General features: G+C 48.1%; 1 protein-coding gene across 1 annotated transcript in view; it reads left to right on the forward strand.

The window, feature by feature from the left end:
* LOC109316996 (NADPH--cytochrome P450 reductase) overlaps positions 1–24632 on the forward strand; it is a 45496-nt gene extending 20864 nt beyond the window's left edge. The window contains exons 2-15 of the mRNA XM_019545382.1: positions 191–245; positions 1083–1211; positions 1918–2067; positions 3350–3474; positions 4336–4425; positions 8495–8593; positions 12688–12804; positions 13544–13662; positions 16787–16968; positions 17322–17471; positions 18719–18986; positions 20058–20203; positions 20765–20850; positions 23583–24632. Coding sequence (XP_019400927.1) covers positions 191–245; positions 1083–1211; positions 1918–2067; positions 3350–3474; positions 4336–4425; positions 8495–8593; positions 12688–12804; positions 13544–13662; positions 16787–16968; positions 17322–17471; positions 18719–18986; positions 20058–20203; positions 20765–20850; positions 23583–23727 — 1861 coding nt within the window. The 3' untranslated portion in view covers positions 23728–24632. The remainder of the gene's footprint in view (positions 1–190; positions 246–1082; positions 1212–1917; positions 2068–3349; positions 3475–4335; positions 4426–8494; positions 8594–12687; positions 12805–13543; positions 13663–16786; positions 16969–17321; positions 17472–18718; positions 18987–20057; positions 20204–20764; positions 20851–23582) is intronic.
* The last annotated feature ends 990 nt before the right edge of the window (positions 24633–25622 follow it).

Below are 25622 nucleotides of genomic sequence, written 5' to 3' on the forward strand. Positions count from 1 at the left end.
TTGAACTGCATTCTGTTGTTTTCTGCCCACTTGTCTAACCTGTCCAGGTCTGCTTGCAGCTGTTCCCTGCCCTCCAGCGTGTCCACTTCGCCCCATAGCTTAGTGTCATCTGCAAACTTGGACAGAGTACATTTCACCCCCTCGTCCAAGTCCGCCCCTGCTCTAAAGGCAGGTTTCTTCTGTCTTTCAGAACCTCTTCCTCTTCAGGAGGAGACAGCAGCTTTGTAGACAAGATGAAAAAGACGGTAAGCTAGTTCCTTTCTCTACTCTAACATTATGAAATGGAGTGGGTTGTTCCCATCTAATGGGTGTGGAGGGAACAGAATCTCTCCTTCTCCCCCCGTGAGAATTGCCTTCAATGATTCCTGCCAACAGGGAGTCATGTGTGAGTGATTGGCCCTCTGTACCAAGTGGGAAGCAGGAAACTCTTTGCTGCAGAACTGGTTGGCTGGGTTTTAGGCTTGGGTCTGCCACTGACAAATATTTTCAGGGCCAGACATCTGGGAGGATGGACAAATTTAAATAAGAAGGAGGGAAAGGGTAGAGCAGTTTGTTGGTATTTTTTTTTCTTGCCAGGTGGAGGAATTTTTATTTTTTTTTACAAAGGAAAAGATAATTTAGAAGAGCATTAGGCAAGAAAGAGAAGTGCCAGATGAAATCAGAGTAGGAGGAAGATGTGGGAGACCTAAAACTTATTGAACATTATTTGTGGAAGAACCAATGTGTGCTGGGCACTTTTCAAAGGCTTCCAAAATGTCCTTTGAAAAAAGCTTTCTCTCGCCTCCCCTTAAAGAAGTTGTTTTCCCAGCATGACAGATTCTCTATGAATGATATGTGTAACATCCTTCACTGAAACTCTGCAGTGACAATCATTAGCCTTCCAGTTCCCCATGCAGTAGGCTGGTCCTGTATTCCAGGTCCTGCACCAGAACCAGGAATACAATCCAGCTTTCCTGACACCCAGTCATTTCCCTTAACCAATCCATCCAATGTTAACCTTCCCTTAATACAGTGTCAACATTGTATTAAGGGAATGCCCAGATTAACATTTTGTATGTAATTATATTTCACTTTCTTTTCAGGGGCGAAACATAGTGGTATTCTATGGGTCCCAGACTGGGACAGCAGAGGAGTTTGCCAACCGCCTTTCCAAAGATGCCCATCGTTATGGTATGAGGGGCCTGGCAGCTGATCCAGAGGAATATGACTTGGTAAATCAGATGAGACCTCACTGTATGCAGCACCTAGAACAGAGTAGAATTATGTACAAGAGACAAACTCTTCCTTCTGTGCCAAAAGCGTGTGATCAGTGTCAGTGGCCAGTGCTGGAATTAAGCTAGAGAGGGATAAGTTAGTTGACAAAAGAGAGGATGAATTGTTGGCAGTTTCTCATAGTACCATGTAACTGTGGACCTTGAAAGATACAGAACAGAGAAGAATGTGACAAAGAACCCATCTGTGCTAGTCAAATCCAGGGCCCGATTGGCTGGTGTGAGTAACCCTGTGGGCATGAACTTGTGGTGGATCCCTGCTTTAGAGGTCTGTTCCAATGGCTCAGTTATGAACTGAGCTAGGCTTATATTGGCTTTATAGCTCAGTGGTCAGAACTCTTTTCTTACTTTGAGCAGGAGATTGGAATAATTTTGAGGTTTCTTCTAACCCTGTTTATGAGGTTTAGGCTCCCTCCTCTCCCTCCACCCCAGCTGCCAGATCTCTTTTGCTGGGGATAAGGGGGAGACTTGGCCAATAGACTTGCCCCCTTTGGGCAGTTTGGAAAAATCAAAGTGGCTGTCACTCCAGAAGTAAGCTGCATTTTAATGGTAGTAATATGTGGTTTGTAATATGTTTTAGGGTCGTTGCAGATAGAAAGTGCCAGGTATGTTCAAGGACTTTTATTTCTTTGGCTTTGTTTTCTAGTCTGATCTGAGCCGCCTCTCTGAGATTGACAATTCCTTGGCTGTGTTCTGCATGGCCACATATGGAGAGGGTGACCCCACAGACAATGCCCAAGACTTCTATGATTGGCTGCAGGAGGCTGATGTGGACTTGTCTGGTGTCAAGTATGCAGTAAGTAACTGCTTTACTGCTTGCATCTTATTTATGCATGACCCCTCCTCCCACCCGCAGCCCTTACCACATAGTTACCCAAGACAGATTTGAACCAATAGGTCAGTGTGCAATCGGAATTTTTATGCCTGGCATTTATAGCTTGCAAGCCTGTGCCATGCACAAATCTTGGTAGTATGTGCTGCACATACATGGCAGCACACATGGCTCTGCGTGCTTTAAATAAGTATGTCAGGTCTCCTACCTGAATCTCTAAATTATGAAGCATAATTGGGTCCAATCTGCTGCAGACAGCCTGTCACTTGCATTTGAACGTGGAGGCTGTTACCTGAGTTACAAGTATCTGTTGTTGTTCATCAGGCTAATTAGACACTATTAGGTCAGATACTGTCCTGCAAATTAGATCTCTCCAAGAGATATATGTTCCTTCTCTATACTTAAATTTAATAATTGGATGAAATGGTGCCACCCCACCTAACTCCCCAGCTAATAATCCTTTGCCAGAGTTCCATTCTATGTTCTGTATGTTTAGCCCCTTTGGCTATATGACTCCTGTGCTGTCCCTTCCAAAGCAGATGCTGGATTAGAAGGGATACTAGTTCTTGATGCTGATGGGAGAGGCAGACCCAAGTACTGTGTTTGTCCCCAGAAAAGGCATAACACCAGGGAGATGAGCGCCAGCTGCACTTAAGCTATCCCACCAACTTTCTCAAACCATGGCTTATGGGAGGTGTTGATACTCCATGAACAGCACACCAGGCTGGGACTTAGACGTGGGTTCTCTTCCTCACCTTGCCATCGGTCCAGTGGGTGGCTGGGGGTAGCAACACTAGCTTTTTTTTTTATATAAAACGCTTTGAGACCTACTGATAAAAAGTGCTATGTAAGAGTGGGCTAGTTGTATTAATGATAACAGGATTTAATGGTGGCAGGACTGGCTGCATGCATTATGGCTTGGGCTGCCCCCACCCCCTGCTTGGCTCAGACGGGGCTGAGGGATCTGTTGGGGGGCCAGATAAAATCCCTTGGCAGGCTGAATCTGTATTTTGCCCACTCTTGTCTCAAGGGCTGGCTATGGTAGTGGTTCTTTTGCATAATGGTTCTATTACCCACACACTTGGGCCTGGATTTTGGCCCTCAGCTCACCTCACACAATGGTAAATAGCCATCAGAAGGTAAGAGCTCTTGAGACCTATTAATTTTATAATCTTTCTGTGGTGTTAGAGCTGTTGCATTAATTCATTATCTGTACCTGAATAAACAAAGTGTCAATCTCTTCCAGGTGTTTGGACTTGGAAACAAGACTTACGAGCACTTCAACGCAATGGGGAAGTATGTGGACAAGAGACTGGAGCAGCTTGGAGCCCGGCGAATCTTTGAGCTGGGGTTGGGTGATGATGATGGGAAGTAAGTGGACAGAGGCAAATGAGTCATTTTTGGCCAGCTTGTAGTGAGTCTTGCACTCGTGGGAGGGGCAGACCACAGGTGCTTGCTTCAGTTATTGTGGGGACCTTGGTTTGCGTAACTCACTGATGTATGTGTCAAATGTACCTGGCCATAGTTAGTTGGGACCTGGTGTGTGTGCCTCTCAGATTCAGAAGGCAGGGCAGGGCAGCACTGTCTCTTAGGTGTTACCATGCCCTGCTGTCTGTCCTGATATGTTAGTGTCCCTTATCCTCTGATTGACTTTACATGCACTGGTGTAATCGTGCCTGGGATTCTCTCAGGAGATGGGAGCCTGTACAAGCTCTGAGATTGCCTTGTCTAGTTGTACTCTGAAATTAAATATGTTAAATAAATTAATGGCAATGTGAAACCTCTGAACTGTTCAAGTTAGGCTTGCCTGCAGTCTTTCAACCTAGGCCTGGAGTTCTGTTAATGGGGTCAAAACTGGCTGGGGAACAGCAGAGTTAAAAGAACAGGTGTAGTATGTTCCCATCTATGCCACAGTGCTCTTATAACCCTTCCTGGGGTCCAGTATAAAGGACTAGGAAGGGTTAACTGAACTGCAATTGACCCCACATTTCCTGATGTCCCATGGTGCTAGGTGAGTCACTGAGGATGGTGTGAAAAATGAGCATCCTTGGATTAGCTGTGTCTGAATAAGAGTGTCATCCCAGCTCCCTGGTCACTTTTGTGAACAAGATGAGGGTGGAAGAAATTAGAATGGGTGGAAGAGTAATGTTTTATGGCGTTGCTGTGGAAACACTCCTCTCCTGCATCTCTCTGTGACAGGACAGTAAATCTCTTTCCATTTTCCCTGCACAGCCTAGAAGAAGATTTCATTACTTGGCGTGAGCAGTTCTGGCCAGCAGTTTGTGAGCACTTTGGCGTGGAAGCTACAGGAGATGAGTCCAGGTGAGCATGGCAGCCAAGGAGGGTATTAGCATGGTTTCTTGCAGCAGTCCCAAGTGAATAGTGGTCTTCTGCCATCTGGACCCTATTCAGGCCTGAGATGGTGTTTCAAAGAGCAACTCTATGCAAACCCACCTTACTGAAATTGAAAAATAGTGGGGAGATGCATCCTTTTAAGTGAGTGCATTCACTTAAATAAAATTTAGATTCAGTTCAAACAGGTCCCCATGTCCTACTCCCCAAGCTTAGAAATAAGCTTGACTCAAACTCAGAACTTGGTGGCTCTATTTCCATGGTTGATTTGTTCTGAGTTCTCTGCTTCATGGCACCCCACACTTAATAACTAGCTGTCTAGTAAAAACGAAAAAAACCGTGCTGACATTTTAGTTCTCTGGCCTCCCTCTCATCTGTCTCTCAGCTGCAATGCCATTCCTAATTGCATTATCGTTCTGATATAACAACACAACATCTGCCTTTGAGTGTCAAGTGCCAGCCTGTCACACTGCCTCACTGATTGCTATCCATGTATATTATCTGTCAGAAAGAATCTTAAAACATTTTGCTGCAGGCCCCCTTGTACACAATAGTCTTAAACCTTCCTGAAACCCACAGAAGGGAGAGTTGTGTGAGCAACTGTCTCTCTGTCTGGGCAAACTTCTGGGTCCAGTAGGTGTCCATCTTATGGCATCAGCAGAGAGATCTCATTCCTTAGAGGTTTTCAAGAAGTTGGTAGGCAGTTTGTCTGAGGAATGGGAAATCCTGCATCTGCAGGTGGCTGGTCTAGATGACCCTTGAAGTCCCCTCCAGCCTGTGAGTATGATTTAATCATGCAGGGAGCCTGAAGCTCAGTGTGATCAGGATGGGAGTGTCATTAAAGTTAAAACCATTAAAGTTACATTTGGATGCTTATCTTGCTGGGATCCTTTGACCCTAGCTGACTTCCTGCCCCTTGGGCAGGGGGCTGGACCTGATGATCTTACAAGGTCCCTTCCAGCCCTAATGTCTATGAAATCTATGAAAACCCATGCCTTGAACTCCATCCAAAATAAAGCAACAAGGAGAGCAGGAGTTTCAGCGCAGGTTAGTGCGGAGGCAGATTGCCCAAGTCACATTACCTCAGTGGTTGTAGCTGGTGGATGAGCCCAGTGTATTAGTTTGTCCACATGGTGTGGGCAATCAGATCAAATTGGCTAAAAGCATGGCCTTTCCACAGCCAGTAGCTTTAGAACATGCTTGGATGAAGGAATAGAAGTAGATGTTATTTACTTAGATTTTTAAAAAGGCCTTTGACATAGTGTCACACCCAATTCTTATAAATAAACTGAGCAGTTGTAATGTAGATTATTACACAGTCCAGTGGGCGGAAAATTGGCTCATGGGTCACACCCAGAGAGTGGTAGTGGTTGGGTTGGTTTCTACCTGGGGAAATGTGGACAGTGGAGTCCCCCAAGGCTCTGTCCTGGGATCAGTGCTGTTCAATATCTTCATTAGTGACTTGGATGAGAGAGTAGAAAGCACCCCGTCCGAGTTTGCAGATGACACCAAACTATGGGTGAGGTAAACAAACTAGAGGGCAGGGAGCAAATCCAGGCTGATTTGGACAGCCTAGGGAAATGGGTGGAACAGAATAGGATGCAGTTTAACACAGATAAGTGTCATGTGTTGCACCTAGGGAGAAAGAATCATCAACACACCTATGGCCTGGGAGGTACCATACTGAGCAGCACAACAGTGGAGAGAGATCTCAGAGTTGTAGTCAACTCCAAAATGAACATGAGTCACCAATGTGATGAAGCAATAAGTAAAGCTAACCACACTCTTTCTTGCATAAGTGGGTGCATCACAGATAGGTCTAAGGAGGTGATACTTCCCCTGTATGTGACATTGGTCAGGCCACAGCTGGAGTACTGCATCCAGTTTTGGGTGCCATGCTTCAAGAAGGATGCAGATAACCTAGAAAGGGCTCAGAGGAGGGCTACCTGTCTGGTTAAAAGGCCTGTTGAGGGACCTGAATCTCTTCAGCCTCTGTAAGAGAAAGCTGAGAGGTGATCTTGTGGCTGTCTGCAAGCTCACTGGGGGGAACAGTAGATGCCCATCAGGGTAACTAGAAGCAATGGCCACAAACTGAAGGAGAACAAATTTAGATTGGACATGAGGAAAAAATTATTTACAGTGAGGGTTGTCAAAATATGGAATATGCTTCTAAGAAAGGTGCTGTCTCCTTCCTTGGAGGTATTTAAGAGGAGACTGGACAAACGCCTGGCTGGGGTCATTTGAACCCAGCACTCTTTCCTGCCCAGGGTAGGGGGTCAGACTCAGTGATCTAATAGGTCCTTTCGGACCCTAAAATCTATGAAAGCTGTTAAACCTATGCTTCTGTCCAGGGTAAAGCTGCACAGCAGCTCCCTATCAACAGCAGCAGGACCCAAGGAAATGTACTTCTGTCTCCTTCTCCAGAGAGCTTTTTAGTAACCCAGTGAAATGCTTTGTTTCACTGGGGTTTTCTCAGAACCAGCTCATTCATAGATTGGAGTGTCAGGAACTCTGACACTACACAGTCCTCTCAGAGCTTGAGGAAAAGGATGTACCATGTGCAGTGCCGTTAGAGTATAAGGAGGATCCTGACAGCATCTGTCAGAAGCCTCTCAAAGAGGCAGTACATCAAAACCATAGTGTATTAGAGCCATTCCCTCCCTAAATGGCACCACTGTCCCTCACTCTAAGGTCCAGTAGCACACACTATGATTGCTGTCAGACACAACTAGAAGCATCTCTGCAGGGGAGTCAGGGACTATGTGTGTGGTCAGCGTTGTGGTGCTTTGGGAAGAGGAAGTGTATATGCCAACCAGTGATGGTACCAGCTGCAACATATAGTGGAGGCCTTGAGTCTCCCAAGATTGTCAACTATTTTCTGTCAGTGCTAAATTAACTTGTATGTAAAGAAACAACTCATTGTTTCTGATGGAATGCTGTAAAGCTGGTGGGTTTTCTGGCTGCTGTCACATTAATGTCCAGATCAATTGGTCTCATCCTTTGACATACTCAAGGCCCCCTCCCCACCAGGAAAATGTCAGCTCTTAGTCTTCTCTTGGTTTTTGACTACAGAGAAATAGTAGAGCGATTCTTCTATTGCAGAGAACTCACAAAGACTAAAACAGGTCAGGATACTTTTAACACTAGATTCCTATTTGAAATCTTTGGGTTTAACTTGTCAATCATGTTTGCATAGTTAACAGTGCTATCATTGCGTAGCATCCTGCAGCACTCCTGAAGGGATCTCAAGGCACCTCAGGTGCCACAGCACTCTGGTTGAGAATCACTGGTCTAGATTTTATATCTGGCAGTCTTTACCCTGATCCACATCTAGCGTGGTGGGGTGTGATTATGTCTCTGGTTACAAACAGTAACTCCAAAGCTGTCCCAGGGCTCTGTCTTTTGCAGTAGGAAGCTTAGGATTAGTTTCATAAATGAGTTTTTAAAGTAGATTGTAAGTACTGCCACATTTATTTTTGTTCTCTAAAGCCAAGATAATGGTTTCCTTCCTTCTGCTCTTCCATCTCCTGTGAAGTTCATAAACTGGAAACATTTGTCCTACTGCCCAAAGCAAATGAACTTTGCATTGATTAACTGCCTGGAGCAAAGTTCTGCAAAATATACTTGCTAATGAATCATAAAGAGTCCCAGGTTCATCAAAGTTCAGGACTTAGTACACTGCATATTTTTTTTTTCCTTTGAAGCTTCCCTGGGTGGCTCTGACTGAAATCTCTTCTGAATAAGCTGGGAATCCTGCCAGCTTGCTGAGTGGCTTTTTTGAGTTGAGGCCTATGTTTCCTAAGCCATTAGACTGAGAATTTTGTCTCATGTCATGGGTGGCCTAATCTGAACTAACGAGCTAAGTGCTAGAAAATGCACTGAGTCACTTCCTTCCCCAGTAGTGCCTTCCTTGCATGGAGGACAACAGTTTTAATGGGGAGAATTGGGTGGGTGGCTAGATCCAGTAAAACAGATGTTCTCCGGTGTCTGGTCCAAATCCTGTGATTCACACTTGCTTCCTTTCTCTTTGCCCCTCCAGCATTCGTCAGTATGAGTTGGTTGTCCACACAGATATGAACATGAACAAAGTCTACACTGGGGAGATGGGCCGGATCAAGAGCTACGAGAGCCAGAAACCGTGAGTACCAGACAGTTCCAGGCAGCTTTGGCAAAGAGCGGTCAGGATAGAAATGTCAAGGACTATGTTGTACAAAGGATTGTGCTAAACGCTGTGTGGAAACTCCTTCCTCCAGTACAGCCTTCTTAACCCCGCACCACTAGTGGAGACAAGGCTACAGACTACACACTTCATAGATTTCATAGACATTAGGGCTGGAAGGGACCTCGGGAGATCATCGAGTCCAGCCCCTGCTCAAAGGGCAGGAAGTCAGCTGGGGTCATAGGATCCCAGCCAGATAAGCATCCAATTTACTCTTGAAGGTGTTCATTGTAGGTGCTTGAACCACCTCCGCTGGCAGGCTGTTCCAGACCTTGGGGGCTCGGACGGTAAAGAAATTCTTCCTTATGTCCAGCCTGAAACGGTCTTGCAGGAGTTTGTGACCAGTCGGCCCCGTCATCCCATGGTGCGCTCTGGTGAACAAACGTTCCCCCAGATCCTGGTGGTCACCCCTGATAAACTTATAGGTGGCCATCAGATCACCCCTGAGCCTGCGCTTTTCCAGGCTAAAGGGTCCCATGGCTCTCAGCCTGTCATCGTAATGTCTGTTTTCCTGACCTCTGATCATGCGCGTGGCTCTCCTCTGGACTCTCTCAAGCTTCTCCGCATCCTTTTTGAATTGTGGAGCCCAAAACTGGACGCAGTACTCCAGCTGCAGCCTCACCAAGGCCGAGTACAAAGGGAGAATGATGTCCCGGGATTTGCTTGAGAAGCATCTATGGATGCAAGCCAGCGTTTTGGTCGCTTTACTAGCCGCAGCATCGCATTGGAGGCTCATGTTCATCTTGTGGTCAATGATGACCCCCAAGTCTCTTTCTTCTGTAGTGCTATCCAACGTAGCACTGCCGAGCCTATAAGTATGCTGCAGGTTTTTCCTCCCAAGGTGGAGAACCTTGCATTTTTCGGTGTTAAACACCATCAGGTTCTCGTCCACCCATTTGCTGAGCTTGTCCAGGTCAGCCTGGATCACCCAAGTATCTTCTGGCGTGGATGCTTTGCCCCAAAGTTTGGTGTCATCGGCGAACTTGGCCAGCCCGCTCCTGACTCCAGTGTCCACATCATTAATGAAGATGTTGAACAGGATGGGTCCCAGGACAGAGCCTTGAGGGACCTCTTGGGACAGAGGTAGTCTGAGGTAGACTACTTGGGACAGAGGTAGTCTGCCTTATGTGTACAGCAGGTAATACTGTGGAGCCCTGATCCCTGAATGGACGCTATGGCTGTTAGCCCAATAATAAGAAATAACAATATATTAATGAAAGGCTGGCTGGATATGCTCTGGTGGGTTTCTGCTTGCTCATTCAGGCCGTGCATTTGGGATTGCAGTGGGACCCTGCATTACCACATAAACACACTACTGTCAGTAGTACCCCTGTGCCAATGTGGGCTCTGTACCTTAAGTTCTGGATACAGGTCTTTTTGGCAGACACAGAGTAAGCCCTGTTAGTTGACTGTGTAACTGCAAAACACCATGGTTGATATTAAAAAATAAAATTACCATCCTGTGGTTGAGGCAGCTGGCTTTTCCTCTAAGATCTGGGACTTGTGTAGCTTCAGTAGTTTATTCAAGGGCCAACTTGAGCTTCAGAGAAAGATTGCTATGAAGGTGAAGAAATTTTTGGTTTATGCAGAACTTGGAGTAGGTTTATTTGGGATGGGCATCATTGCCCTCATGCTTTCTCAATTGGGAAAAGAAGGATCCAAAGAAGGGATAATAGTCCTTAAGGTTAGGATGATCTTGTAGCATCAACACTGCAGTTGGAACGTGGCTTGAGGTATTTTGGGTTTATTTCACCTTTCCTGAATGGTGAATACATTGGGTTTACAGCAAAGCCCAACAGAAAGGCTCAGTTGGAAACAGATATCTGAAGACAGCTGTTGGCAGATATAGTGGGATGCTTCTGAAGGGCAAAGGGATGAAATACTCCCTTCAGTCCTTAATAAAAGTAATAAGGTTCAGCTGTAGCAAGGTAAACTTAGGATCAGTGTCAGGAATAACTGTAAGACTAGGCTGCCAATGGGCACCCTGATTGGCTAGTCATAGTCAGCATGACTGGATGCTCATTCCTTGGGGTGAAATCAGTCCTGGCAAACTGTAGAATGGGGGGAGGAGGGGAGTGTGGAGAGTGGCTGCTTCGCCTGATCCTGTGATCTGGGCAGATCAGTCAACCTCTCTGCCATGGTTACATATATATAAATGAGCCTAACAGCAATTCTGTTGTGCCTGGGCGGCATTGGGAGGATCAGTACGTTCCATCCACAGTGTGAGGTGGGCAGACACTGGTAATGGGGGCTATATAATTACCTCAGATTGGGACTGAGGGTGTAAGGGGGAAGCTGCCTAATTGTTGTTCTTCTCAGATGCCCTTCTGGGAGTAGTTGCTGAAAGGAAGTCCCAGGATGATGGCCATAAGGGATTCAGTGGTCTGTGGGCTTTCTCTGCAAGCAGGTGGCCACTCAGGAACGCAGGATGCAGTGCCGCTCCTGCTCGGGAAGCATTGTAGCAAATGCTTTTGGATAAGCCAAGTGCATGTTGCAACATCTCTTCATGCCTACTCCCACAGGATGTTGAGAGCATCACTAATTTGCAGAGAGATAGTGATCAGCAACCACTGATATGTGAGCAGAGAGACTGAAACTCACTCAAGGTGAAAAGTCAGGGCCCGTGTTTTCTGAGGCGTCCCTCCATGTTAACCTTCAGCAGGCTGGCCTCTCGGGCTGTGTTCCAGCAGAGGAGTCACCTGATGCAGGCGGAGGGGGTGCAGGTTCTTTCTGAGAGGGCACCCTGCCAGGACTTATCCTCAGTGGTATTGATAATTTGTGCTGGCTTGTGTGCTGCTCTGGTCTCAGTAATACCAGCTTGCCTTCTGTGAAAGTCCAGAGGAATTGAAATCTAGCACACTTGGAGTCTTCTTTGTAACCAGTGCACATCTGAGAGGGAAAGCCTGGGATTTGCGAGATCAGGGCTGCATTCTCATTGGCTGGATGGCCTCGGCAGAAACTGTCCCCACTCCCCCTCTATGCCTGTTTCTTCATTTGGAACAGTCCTCCTTCCTTCTCCTTCCAGGGAGTTATGGCGAAGTTAGTTAACACATGAGATCAGATGTTCTGGAGATGTGTGCTATGAAAATACCTGTAACTGGATGGGAGAGGTTGCTTAGTTTTGTGCTGTGAGTGAGGACTAACTGCTGTGTTTTATTTTGAATGAATTGTACTGTCAAAGTTGTATTCCCTCAGGAAATGACTGAAGCTTTCAGGAATCAGTTGCAGTTGAGGTGTATCTACATGTGGAAGAAATCAAATTTCACGTTGTGGTTGAATCAGAACTGACAGAGCCAGCTTTTCTTTATTTAGGGCTATACTGTGATCACAGGGAGAATTCCTTACAGCAAGGGAATCACCCACTTGTCTGTTTCAAAGGATTTCTCGAACTCTATAAGTTTACAAGCATATTTATACTTAAGACAGAGAAAGAGAAAAAAATATGACCTTGGAGAAACAAAACAATGGTAAATCACACACAGGCATACAGACAATTTACTTAAAGAAAACATCTGTGCACAGGGTAATATATCAAGACAAAACAAGGCATGCAGGATTCCTTATCTCAGAACATATAACTGAAATAAGCAGTATCAGCACTTCCGGTCTCTGTCTGTTTTCCTAGTCAAGCAGGCCAGAAGCCCAACCAAATCTACTACCACATACAGAAAAATTAGATTTGTTACATTAATTTAAGCCAGATGAAGACTTCTAGACCTGTCAATACCTTTATCCCAGGCAGCCTTGTTTTCATCTTCTGTGACTTGGTAGCAGAGTTACAGCAGTTAACTAGGGGGTGTTGGGAGGATTGATGACCTGTAGCCTTTTTGTATAGGAGAAGGGGCTTTAGGGGCTCAGATGGATACAATTTAAGAACCTCAACAGGTTTTACTGCTCTTGAAAAAGCCAGCCAGCTGTTTCACTGGGTTTTAAGTCATCAGTTGACTTCTCCATACTCTGGGATATGGGTACTGTAAAGTCCACTTGTAAGTGAAATCCATTGTTCCTTCTAGCCCGTTTGATGCAAAGAACCCTTTCCTGGCACCTGTGACCAAGAACAGAAAACTGAACCAGGGTGGAGAGAGACACCTCATGCATTTGGAACTGGATGTCTCGGGTTCCAAAGTCAGGTACTCCTTCCTGGAAAATGGACTGCTGGGGTTGGGGAGGGGTGAGCAGCACCGTAGTAGAAGCTTTGGGAATCTGTGTGCTTGACTCATCCAGAGCTTTAGAAAGGATGTTTTCTATTGCCTTTACCTCGGTGCCAAGAATATATGCAGGCTCCTTTTGTGGGGTGAGGTGGTTTTTGGAGACTAGGGTAATTTTGCTATGTTGAATTTTGCTTTTTCTGTGAAGAAGTTTTCTGCCAGTTTCAGTACCATGTTACATCATCACAGAACAGCCACTGTGTTCTACTTGAGGGGGACAGGTGTTTCTGTAAGCACTTTACAGTCCCAGTGGCTGTCAGTTAGTCTAATGCGATGATACAAGTGTACAGAATTACCTCTGTTTAACTGCAGAACTAAGTCCATGGCAAAGGATGCTTGTATATGTAAGTGAGAAATATCAAGACAGCAAACTCCTGCAAAGGCACCTTTTGGGATTCATTATTCTACAGTGGCATTTAGTGCACATACACAGAAAGAAATTAGCTGTTGGCTCCCTTTTCTCCCTTCAGCTGGAACAAGCACTGTGTGGCTCCCTGACCCCTCCAGATGGATGCAAGTGGCAGTTCAGTATAGACTGGAAAAGACACTGTCTGCATATTTTACTTCACTCTCCCCTCCTAGCTGACTTCATTGGGCCTATTTTATTGGATGTGCGCCAACACCAGAGCTCCATATAATATATCCTCTTTACCCTCTCCAGGTATGAATCTGGGGACCATGTTGCCGTCTACCCAGCCAATGACTCAACATTAGTGAACCAGATTGGTGAGATTTTGGGAGCAGACCTGGATACAATCATGTCCTTAAACAATCTGGATGGTAAGTGATGCCACTGAGATCAGTCCCTTGGCAGACTATTGAACAAGTGCTTCTCTTTCTGTGCTTATGCTGTAAGGGTGCCCCTCATATGAGACAAACTGATGAGCTGCTTTTGACAGTATTTATACCCTCATGCTTGTATTTTTCCACAGAGGGATCTTTTTATTTAATCTGTATCATCCACCCTTTGGCCTTTGAATTGCTGCAGTGAACTTGCTCCTCCTATGTTTCCCTCAGGGCCAGAGTATGGTGTTCCTTTCAGGAACAGGAATTGTCTTCTGTTTTGTACAGTGCATAACACAAAGGAGCTTTGGTTCATGACTGGGGGTCCTGGAGATCATCACAGTCCAAACAGTGGGCATTTCTGTTCCATGAGGCCAAGTGCTTGATGTTCTTTAACTTTCACTTTGTCTTAGTTCAGTCTCCCAGATCCTGTAAAGCTGTTAGGAGAAGCCTAGGCTACTTTGAGTTCTGCATAATCTTTAGCAGCCATGTCATTACACAATCCGGGGAGGTCTGGTGTCAGTTGTATGCATCAAAATTATGCAACTGACACATCTGTAACTTAGAATACCAGGCTGACTCTACCTCCCAATTTGCATAATGATCCCCCTCTGGCACAATTAGAATATTAATTCCTTTATGCCCTTATATAATAACAGAAGGATTAGGTTCTGTCTTGGAGTGTACTGAAATGCAAAGACAGTGCCCTTCGTGCCATATACTCTTCAGAAAGAATGTTCTTGGCAGTTAGCCAAGCCTCCAGCCTTTCCCTGCCCCTCTGCCAGCACACCAGCTTACAGTAGTTACAGAACAGTAGCAGGGAGCAGTAGCGTTCCATGTGTCTCCAGTGCCCGGGGGCCAATGCCTGCATTTGGCCCCCACCCCGGGATGATCTGAGCAGGGTGCAGGTCCCGAAGTAAATCAGCCTGTGCAGGGCGCTGCCTCCTGCCCCATGGCACTTCTGTGGGAGAATTAGCAGCGTGGTACACCAGCCGTGGGGGAAAAGGGGGCAGCTGGAATTTCCAGCTGGAACAGCAAAAGAAGCCCACAACCGGCTGGGCAGGTGGGTAGGCCGTGCAAAACATGAGAGGCCTTGGACATCTGTATGCCACTGGCAGGGAGTCTCTGGTGTGTGCACCCTTTCTACCTACAGTTCTCTCCTAATGCCAAGACTCCTTTGAGAATTGATTATTCAGAGGAGGAGGAGGAAGACGCTAGCCATCAAAAGATTTCATGGGCAGCCGGGTAGTTGCTCTGAGGCCTTGCTCTTGTTTTGGCAGCTTACTTACACGTTACTGTAATATACTGAGCAAACTGCAGATCCCCGTCTGTAGCGCCCTCTCTGGTCCACATTACAGTGCCATGAAGCTTGCTTGTGGCCCCTCCTGGTGTAAAGGCCTCTTTTCTTAGTGTATTGTACTGAATTAACTTCCATTTAGATAGCTGATGCTTAGTATTCCTGAGAGGTAAGTCATGGAGCATTTTTGCAGGTTATTAAAGGGTTAAATCAGGGGTGGGGAATTATTTGGGCTGGAGGGCTGTTAAGAAGTTTTGGTGAGCTGTTGGGGGAAGGTGAGAGTTGGGGAGATGCCAGTTGATACTATCTGGCCTTGGGCCCATCTGCCCTGCACCCGTTGCCAAGGATGCTGGGTGAGTGGGGTCTCCATGGAGACCAGACCAGGACTCCTGTGGGCAGGGTACCCTTGGCTAGGTGGATGGGCTGGGGCTGCAGGTGGGCGATGAGCAGTGTCTGGCAGCGGGATATGCAGATGGGGCCAGGATTGCAGGGTGGTGACAGTGTGGGGCCAGGGCCCAGACCAGAGCCACAATTTGCTCCCCGTACATGCCTGTGACGGTTGCTGTTTCCATGGGTAGGGACTGACTGCCGCCTGTGGAACTGGTGCTTGTTGCAGGAACAAGCAGGTTGCAGATCATGGCTCTGCCCTGGGCCCTGGCCCTACACTGTCACTGCCCTGCAATCCCAGCCCCACCTGCATGTCTCACTGCTGGACACCACTCCCCACCTGCCCATGGCCCATCCCATTTGCCCAGTTGAGCGCATGCTGCCTGTGGGGGTCCCAGCTCAGTCTCCATGGAGATCCTACCACCTGCTCCATCTGGCAGCCCTGGGCAGCGGGGCTGGGTCCAGTGGCAGCAGCAGAGGCACTGGCTGAAGTAGCTGGAAGTTTGAGGGCAGAGCAAGCTGTTACTGAGGAAGTCAAGTCTGGCCACTGCTGCCCCTGCCCCACCACCATGCCACCTGGCCCACAGACAGCAGCTCCTGGCATGCCTAAGAGCCATGCACAGGAATAGGGTGGGCTGTGCTCTGCACCAGATGGCACCTGCACACCTGGGGATGATAGGACCAGCCACACATGCCACGGCCTGGGCTGTCCTCTGTGCCTGGACCAGGTGGAGCCAAGGGACCCACCACAAGCTGGACAGAATCACTTAGTGGTTCAGATCCAGCCTGCAGGTCATATTTTGCCTACCCCTAGGTTAAATACATACAGGGCTTCCTCTGAAAGTGCAAAAACTCAGCATAATGACAGAGAACCAGTGTCTTTTTGTAACCCAAACCATTAAAACATGTTTTATAAAGTCACTTCCCTTCACCATGCCTCTGTTACCCATTCTGTGAAACGGGGAGATAAGACTGATTACAGCTTTTGTGAAGCGCCGTGAGATCATAGAGTGAGAAGGCCCATCACAGGCAGGGCTTTCTTCCTGGCTGCTCAGCCCTCAGGAAGTCTGATTGTAGTGACTGTAAAACGGTAAAGAAGTATGGAGGTGAGCAGGCAGTAGGGTGGCCATAATGACCCCAGCTTTCCCATCTCTGCTATCTAGAATGTACTGCTCTGCTCTTACAGGGTAGCCAAGAGGTTTGTTAGCATGGCTGACCTTGCAACAGGAGAACTGACCCATAGTCATCCACATGTGTGAATCATCCTGTCCCAGTGTTTTGAGCTGTTGTGCCAGTGGGTCGTTATGTAATGTCTTGTGCTCTGAAATCAGTTCCCCTGCAACACTTGGCCTTTCCTGCACCATCTTTTTTGGCCTAGCACAACAGCTTGCAGTGCCAACAGTGCCTCTGATCTTTACCCTCCTCTCTCTTCTACAGAGGAATCCAATAAGAAGCATCCGTTTCCTTGCCCCACCTCTTACCGCACAGCCCTGACCTACTACTTAGATATCACTAACCCGCCACGTACCAATGTCCTATATGAGCTGGCTCAGTATGCCACAGATGCCAGTGAGCAGGATTGCCTCCGCAAGATGGCTTCCTCTGCTGCTGAGGGGAAGGTGAGTGCTGGGCTGTTCTCTTCATCCTGGGAGATAAACTCAGTCCATTAGGCAAAAATAGCTTTGCCATGTGGCCTGGTCCTTGCTTTGCAACCCACTGTGTTTCTGATGAGGCTAAGAAGTGCCTTTAGATGAAAGGCTTGTCCTCCTGAGCCTGTTACTATTTCCCCGCTTCAAGAAGCTTCCCCTCAGGGTCCAAACAGAAAGGACCATGTGTGAGGAGACCTAGTCACTGGTGTAAGGCCAGATGGTGGGGGGTGAACAGGCGACTTTGGGTGACCTTATCTTATCCTCTTGTGTAACCCAGACCATAATGTTTCACCTGTGTCTTGCTCTGGTCTATTCACCTGTAGGAGTTTTACCTTAGTTGGGTCGTTGATTCCAGGAGGAACATCTTAGCCATCCTGCAAGACATGCCTTCTCTGCGACCGCCCATTGACCACCTCTGTGAACTGCTGCCACGTCTGCAGGCCCGTTACTACTCCATTGCCTCCTCCTCCAAGGTGAGTGCTCCCTCTACCTGGCTCATGTAGAAATGCTGAAGAGCCTGATTCCTGGCATGACTAATAGGCCTCAAAGCAAAGCCAAGGGATTCCCTTCTGCCACGCAGAAGTTCAGCCATCCTAGCAAATCCTTTCCCAGTAGTGCTTTTGGACATCTGTTGAGTCTCCTCAAGGGCTCATGTGAAGGCATAGGAATGAAATGCAGGCATTTCCCTTGGAAATTTATCTAGTATAGAAGTAGCTCTGTTTTGGCATTGTGACCAGGAATACCAGTCTGTGGTGTTTCAGATAGGCTGCAGGGTCCTTGAGAAACTCAGGGTTTTTCCTCATCACTGTTGCTCACACCATGCCACCATTGTGCTGTCAGCAGCTCTGTCACTGCTATCAGGCTGAGCTTTTATAGCTTGGGAGTGAGATGAAATTCCAAAGAGGAATATTATTTGTTTCATGGGTTCTCATCTCAAGAGCTGAAGATGGAGCACAGCCACCCTAAAGGAATGAGGAACAGCCATTCTAGAGCATCCAGCTGCATTTCTTGTGTACCAGAGTTAAGGGGCAGATAAAATTAGCACAAGGCTGAATTTCATCTCAGTTGCACATGCACTGCCTTGTACTAGTTGTCTAATGAAAAAGGAAAGGCAGAATCTAAAATTCTATTAACTGTAATTCAGAGAGAAACGGATGAATGCCTTGGCACAGGGATCTGACATGGGGCATGGATAAAGGAGCATGTCCTAGGTAACTCCTCCACAAATCATGATGTCATTTGAAGCCAGTCCCAGCTTTCACATGCAGGATCATGTTTTCCACAAATTGGTCCCTTCTATCTAATAGGAAGACAAAATCCTGCCCCCATTCCTAATGTGGGAGGGAGGGAATGGCAGTAGCAAAACTTTTGAAGACTGCTTACTTACCCTGTACTGAAGGGAGAAACAGGGCCTGGGGTCTGGCAAGAGTCCCAGTTAGAAGGCAAAGCAGACCTCTCATTGTGCAGTTTAGGCACAGGGATGATTCTGTCTTGAGCAGGAGGAGTTGGACAAAACGTGATCTCCTTAGGTCCCTAGAAGCCCCATGAATCTATGTAGGTTCTCTGCTGAGAAGCTGAGAGCTGCTGAAGAAGAATAGTTGGTACACTAACATTACCATTATTGGCTTTTCTTCTCCTTTGGGTACCAGCAATGGTGCATAAACAGGCAACAGTTGACCATTTCCCTAAAGCTGATGGTGCTTTTGCTTCTCCCATTTAGGTTCACCCTAACTCCATCCACATCTGTGCTGTGACCGTAGAGTATAAGACCAAGACCGGCCGTGTGAACAAGGGAGTGGCCACCACCTGGCTGAAGAACAAGGTGCCTAATGAAAATGGGAACAAGTCCTTAGTGCCCATGTATGTCAGGAAGTCGCAGTTCCGGTTGCCTTTCAAACCCAGCACACCTGTCATCATGATTGGGCCTGGAACTGGGATTGCCCCTTTCATTGGCTTTATTCAAGAACGTGCCTGGCTGAAGCAGCAAGGTGAGCATAGAAAAAGTACAGTCTTTATATTGGATCATCTAGTCCCAGGGCTGCCCTCAGGTGGCCATAGGTTGTGTGCATCACCTTGTCACTACCAGCAAACAGTGGAAATCTTCAGAACAAAATATCTCTTTGGGTTTCAGACCTGAGAACTTTATCCCAATGCCTGTGGCTTGCTCCTGATTGGGTTCCAAACTCAGTGCTTTCCATGGCTTTTTTGTGGAGCTCATCACTGTAATACTTCATCCAAGATGCACACCTCACTGTACCACACAGTCAGGAAAGGTTGAAACAAGTCCCCTTTCCTTTCTCTGGCGCAACAAAGAGACAGCAGCTTGATTCCTGTAGCCATAGATGGTCCATGTTTGGGCTGCTGGGTTGTCACAGAAGCAATGCAGGAATATTGCTTCATTCCTCTGAATTAGAAATGAGGGCAGCATGGTGGGTGTGAAAGAGGAAAGGGCAAGGAGATGTTTCACAACCATGATACAAGGTCTTCAGGTGACTGCATCAGGAAGTGGGAGAGAGCATGATGTGGTCAGCAGTGATTTCGGCTTGGACGGCTGCCAGGCAGATGCTGTTCATTTTGTTGACTTCACTGAGGTCACACTGATAGATGCAGTCAGACAATGCTCTTTTGGCAAAGTTTAGAATGCAGTTATGTGGCAGCTGGTGCAAAAAGGCTGTCTGGGAGCAGGGATCCAACCAGCTTCCTGTGGTCATGTTAGGATGGGAGGGGAGGGTACAGTAGTTAGGAACCTACTACTTGGGGTCTCAGGTTCAATTCCCTGCTGTGCCACAAACTCTGCTTGTAACTTTGGCTAAGTTGCTTAGGCTCAGGTCCCCAAACAACAAAATGAGAATTAGGTGCTTAGATACCTTTTGTGAATCTGTCTCAGTTTCCCATTCACAAAATGGGGGTAGTACCACTAGCAAATGTCACTTGGATTGTTAGAACAAACACATCAGGCTGTGAGGTGCTCATATGCTATGGTGATGGGTGTGGGAAAAGTCACTTGACAGCCCTGGGGAGTCAGAAGAATGATGTAATGGTTACATGCTGTGTTTCAGGCAAGGAGGTTGGTGACACAGTGCTGTACTATGGCTGTCGCCATGAAAAAGAGGATTACCTCTACCAAGAGGAGCTCACCCAGTTCCACAAGGAGGGAGCCCTCACCCAGCTTAACGTTGCCTTCTCCAGGGACCAGGCTCAAAAGGTAACACGCAGCAAAGACTCCCAGTGCCTTCCTCCCCTTGGCTGAGCCTCAGGACAGCTTTCCTCATCCATTGTGGGAGGCTTGGCTGCATGTGCTGCCTCCAAACTGGAAGAGTTGAAAAGGGCAGGCAGGTGCCCCACTGCACCATCTTAAGGGGGAGGACCACGTGAGCTCGCACGTCTGCCCAGGCTATGCTCCGCCTGGTACCTGGTATCTTTGCTGCAGTAGTGGCCTCTGGCTTGTGCTTTAGAGCAAGGCCCACACACCCTGTTTATAATGTGCCTGGCTGGTCATTTAGTTTTGGGTTCTGTTCTGGAGGTGTGTGGGGAATGTGCCATAACCTCTCCTGATTTCTCAGAGTGCCATCTCTAAACCCAGCTTTCCCCTTGCTACCCTGTAATTCAGCTGTTGGTGCAGCAGTGGGTTAGACATGCCCAGTTCCTCTCTGTGGGTTTGAGGGTTTTCCTTCCCTAGTGGTGCTGCAGCCAACTGGGTGTGGTGTCTGGCACCTGGGCCTGCCCTTCTCTCCTTCCCTTTCTCAGCTCAGCCTTTTTCTGCCAGGTTTATGTTCAGCACTTATTGAAACAAAACAAAGAAGGTGTCTGGAAGCTGATCCATGAGGGAAATGCTCATATCTACGTGTGCGGGTAAGTCCCCTGGTGGTGGAGGGATACCTGGGTTCCCAGACAGAACTCTTGCAGATTAATAATGGTACCATGGTTCCTGGCTGAGGTGGAGCCTGTCAGAGATTTCTGTATTGTAGCAACCTTGGATGATCAAGGGTGGTCTCTCTTTCCCTATCTGAGGGGAGACAGTGTGCCTGGGTTGGTTTGAACGGACTGTACATAAACAAATAGATAGTCTGAGATTTAACTTGCAGTGACTAGTACCCAAGGGAGGCTGGGCAGAGGGACCACTCTGACCAGAGGAATGAGCAGAATTGGTCACACAGAAACCTCCACAGTGCAGTGGGACTGGGGCAATGCTACATGTTGTAGAATGCAGAGGCAAGTAACACTGCCAGCATGGATGTGCCTGTGAGCCTTCTGTTTCCATCCTAACCTGAGGACCCTAAAATGTTGTACTCCCATCAACTGACAAGTGTTGGTTTGTTTTGAAAAGGCTGACTTGTGTCCCTGCAAAGCACATGGTGGCTTAGTGCCGTTAAGAGGGACCAGAAATTATTCAGAGCTGCTGGGGAAACTGAGACAGGAAACAGAGTTCGTCTTTCAGTTGTGGAGCCAAAAAAAGCTGGGGAGAGGATAGCCAATGACCTAGAGCAGAAGGGGTACACTCCCAGAGGGGCTGCATGGATGTCAGAGGTGTAACATTGAGGAATGGTGACATCTGCACAATGGATTCCTGCCGTAGGCTCCTAATCCCAGAGGACTGAGACAGGTGGTTTTACCAGGACATTGCACGTTGATTTACTCAGTGGAGAACACTATTGTTTGCAGTGGCAGAGCATTGCCCAGTGCCCTTATCTACCCTGCTTTTTGCATGTGGCACAGTATAGGGTGCTCCTAGTGTTGAAGGTTTGGTGCCTTGTGCATAAGGATTTGAGGTGGCAGTTTAGGGATTGGTCTTGATGGCTCAGGGGATCCCTCCCAATCCCACGTTTTTTCTTTCCTTCCATGGCTAGGCTGACTCCTACACAATGAATTGGGTTTCTTGCAACTCCCTGTGCATTTGAAGCAGAAACAAAGCCATCAAACTGCACAAAGCAAGGCTGGCCCAATATTGGGCGTGTGTCAGGGGAGGTGGGGGAAGCTGGGCCTTGGAGTTATCCTGGGAGGACAGCTGGGCCCTTGCCACTGTGTCCACCTGATATGCACTTGTTCTGAGCATCATCTTGTCAGTGTGGACTGACTCTGAGCTGTGTAGCGCCCTGTAGAAGTGTTGGGGGACATATAACAGTGCAAGGGGTTCCCAATATGTTTCTTACTGCAATGACATAGCACAGCCTGAAGATCAGAGCAGTGCCCTGGGAGTCAGGACATGTGGATTCTGTTCCCTGCATCTAGTACAAATCATGTAGATTCCCTGAGCAAGCTTCCCCTCAGTCTGCCTCTCTTTAGCCTCTTGGTTCTGTGGAGGCAAAGTCTTCATAACTGTGTTTTTGAACTGCCCAAGCAGAACTAAACTTCTAGGCAGGACCACAGTACCTACATTGCTACTTTGGGAGGCTACTTGCAGAAACATGAGGAGAAGAGTTGTCTAAGTGTTTCTGTCAGGAAGAGCCTTGCTGAGCTGGGGGGAAAGGATGGGGAACACAATGAAAGGAAGGGTAGAAAAATAGGTGTAGCACAGAAAACTGAGCCAAGGGGTATATTTGAAAGAAAGCCCTTTCAAACTGCTCTGTGGGCTAATTGACAGTGTTGTTTGTTGATTTACTGTCTGCACTAGGTAGGCAGGCCAGGCCCTGCTCCTTGGGAGTGGGGACTGAATTGTATGTCAGGAGCTGGCTCTTGAAGCAATAGGAATACCAGAGGCTAGCTAGGATATGCTTGGGGGAGTGGGTATTCTGGGCTAGGAAGAGAGGATGACTGCCAAGGGAGTAGGGCCAGGCTGGGGAAGCATTATGATTTAGGGACTGCATTGAGAATGGGATGACAGTGGCATGAAGCATGGGCTCCCTAGCCACCATCCTTAAGCTCTGCCACTGACTTACCAAATAGCCTTTGGCTCAGCAGGCCCCCTCCCCTCTGTGCCAGCTTCCCAGGATTGCCTTCCGAGGAGAACTTAGGGATGCTCCTTGCCTTATGGAGGTGAGGGCCCCTGCACTGTAAAGACATTGGCTCTATCTGAACTCATGCACACCCTGTCACGCAGCAGCTGCCTGTGCAGTGTCCTTTTGAACCTGCCAGGCTGGAACTGAGCTCCTCAGACCTAAGACATAGACTACCGGGTTGGAAGAACCTCAGGGATCATCAGTCTGACACCTTGCACAGATGCAGGATTCATTGTTCCTAAGCCAACCCAGGCAGGGGCCTCTCCATCCTCTCCTCAAAAACCTCCAAGGCAAGAATTTACAACTCCCCTTGTTCACTGGTTCCATTGTCTGACTACATTTACTAGCTGGAGTTCAGGGATGCCCTCCTGCTGCCTGGCTGTGTCTGGGGTCCAGGCTAAGCTACCTTCATCCACAAACATGGGTATATGCAGCATATGGGGTAGCACCAAATATAGGAGATCTGGTCCCTTCATACTGTCTGGCTGGCTGTTGGCTCTTGCAGGACATCATATCCCTGAGATTGCAAACTTCTGTCTGGGTGCTATGTCTGGGGATACCAAGCTGGTTGTCAGCCAGCCAGGGTGGGTGGCAGGACATGCAATGCCATCCCTCCCTCATGTCCTCCCCATGCTTCTGTTGTTCCAGTGACGCTCGCAACATGGCTCGTGATGTGCAAAACACGTTCTACGAGATAGTGGCTGAGTATGGGAACATGAGCCAGCCTCAAGCTGTGGACTATGTAAAGAAGCTGATGACCAAGGGCCGGTACTCCATGGACGTCTGGAGCTAGAGCTGGGCTGGCTAGGTGAGGGAGAGGAAGGATTCCCAGGTGACTGCCAGACAGGACACACAGGGCACCTGCCCCAGCCATTTCAAGAGCATGTGAACAGAACTAAACTAAAGAATAACTAATTACTCCCCAGTAATTGTTCCTTTCTAATTCTCTGCCTTCTCTGCACTAGACTGTTTACAGTAGACCCCTGGGAGGGGTGGGGTGGTTGTAGCTGCTGGAACTCCTTTGGGATTCTTTTAGGGAGACACCTCTAGTAGGGATAGATGGGCTTGTCTAGAGACCCAGAAGGAGTTCTAACTTTGTTTCAGTCCCTGTTTTGGTGTTTAGAGCATGTGGTGCATAGCAAGGCGAGCTTGTCAGAGGAGGACGGATGCACCTGTCCCAGAGCGTCATGTCCAGAGTTGTGAACCACTTGCTAGGGCATTCACCCTCATCCTCTGCCACAAGTTGTTTTTCCTGCTTTGGTAGGAAGTGACCTGGCTGAGGGGTCCCTTCCTGCACCTGTCTGTCTCACTTCCAATGACCAAGCCCTCTCCCTGTGAGCAGCCTTTATGTTGAACCATTTCCTTTATGCTAGTCTGGGAGCAAGTGGACATGTGCTCCCTGGCTTTGATATGGCCATTTTCTGCCTCACGGGCAGACTAGTCCCAGACCCTGGAGGTTCTGAGGTTTTTAACAGACCCAGGAGCAATGTTAGGCAGTAAGTAGGGCATAAATCAAAAGCTCAAGTTCCCTTTTGGTGTTTACACTTAACCAGTAAGGAGCCCAGCTGGGTGCTCTGCTGTACAGCTCACTTGAGCCCCTTCAGTACAAACCTCCGCTGCTAGAGGCTTAGAGGATAGGCAGAGGCTCACGGCTCAGTCAGCCCTGCCAAACCCTGGGTGTTTCTAGGGCAGTGTGAGGCTGGATATTCTGTGCTCAGTCTGCCCCAGGGCCCTGCACTAGGTGTCATGTGCAAAGCGCTGCTCTTATCTTGCTGTCCAGTAGCTTAACAAACACGGGGGTGCTGCCGCTGTCACTGTGACTGGGCAGTCTGCTTGGGCTCTGCTTGCGGCTGCTTTGACAGAGCACTGGCACCAGCCTGCCAAAGCTGAGTCGGCACCCTCTGAAATTCAACTGTGGCCTTAACCCGAGCCAGGAGCTAGCTGGCTGTGAGTCCGTGCGCTCGCGGGGTCTTACCCTGGCCTGTGCAGGTGTGGTAGTAGCTGAACAAGCTTGGCAAGGATGAAATGGTTTTTGTGTAAGCTGCCCACGCCCCTGGTCACACTGATTGTACAGATGGTTGTTAGTGGCCCATTGCTGTGACTTGCTCTCTGCACTTCTGATTCTGGGGATGAATTTTTGCTCTTGGCTCCCAGCTAACACCCTGAGACTTAGGCCCTACTTATGCTATCCAAGGTGTGAGGCTGTCAATAATGTTCTCTCTCTCTGCTGGTATAGGTAGGACAAAACTCTCACTGAGGGCATTTCCCCTTCCCCCATTTGAAAACCACTTGGTTCTAGGTCTTAACAGTAAAATTGGCTACTATGGTGCTGTAAAGCCAGGACTTGCTCACTCCCATTGGCTGCGTGTCTTGTAGACACACCAGAGGTAGCCTCAGTACCAGCAGCAGGGCTGCGTGCACCAACGCGCCTTGCCCAAGAGTGGGGCAAAGGAGCCTGCACCGGGTTGCTGAGGCTAAACTGGTTGTTGCATCTGAGCTAACTCAGGTATGCCTGCCCTGCAGTGCCAGTGTGGTTATATGCCCTCAGTGAACTCGGACAGCACACGCTTCCCCCTCCACTCATGGAGTCCCTGGAGGACAGGGCCGGGGGAGGGAGTGCTGGCAGCAGCTGCTTGAGGTCACCGCCCCCAAGGACAGAGCACAACCAGCGCTTGGGCCTTGAGGCTC

This window comes from Crocodylus porosus, unplaced genomic scaffold (assembly GCF_001723895.1).
Source record: "Crocodylus porosus isolate Cpor-Errol unplaced genomic scaffold, CroPor_comp1, whole genome shotgun sequence".
NCBI lineage: Eukaryota > Metazoa > Chordata > Crocodylia > Crocodylidae > Crocodylus > Crocodylus porosus.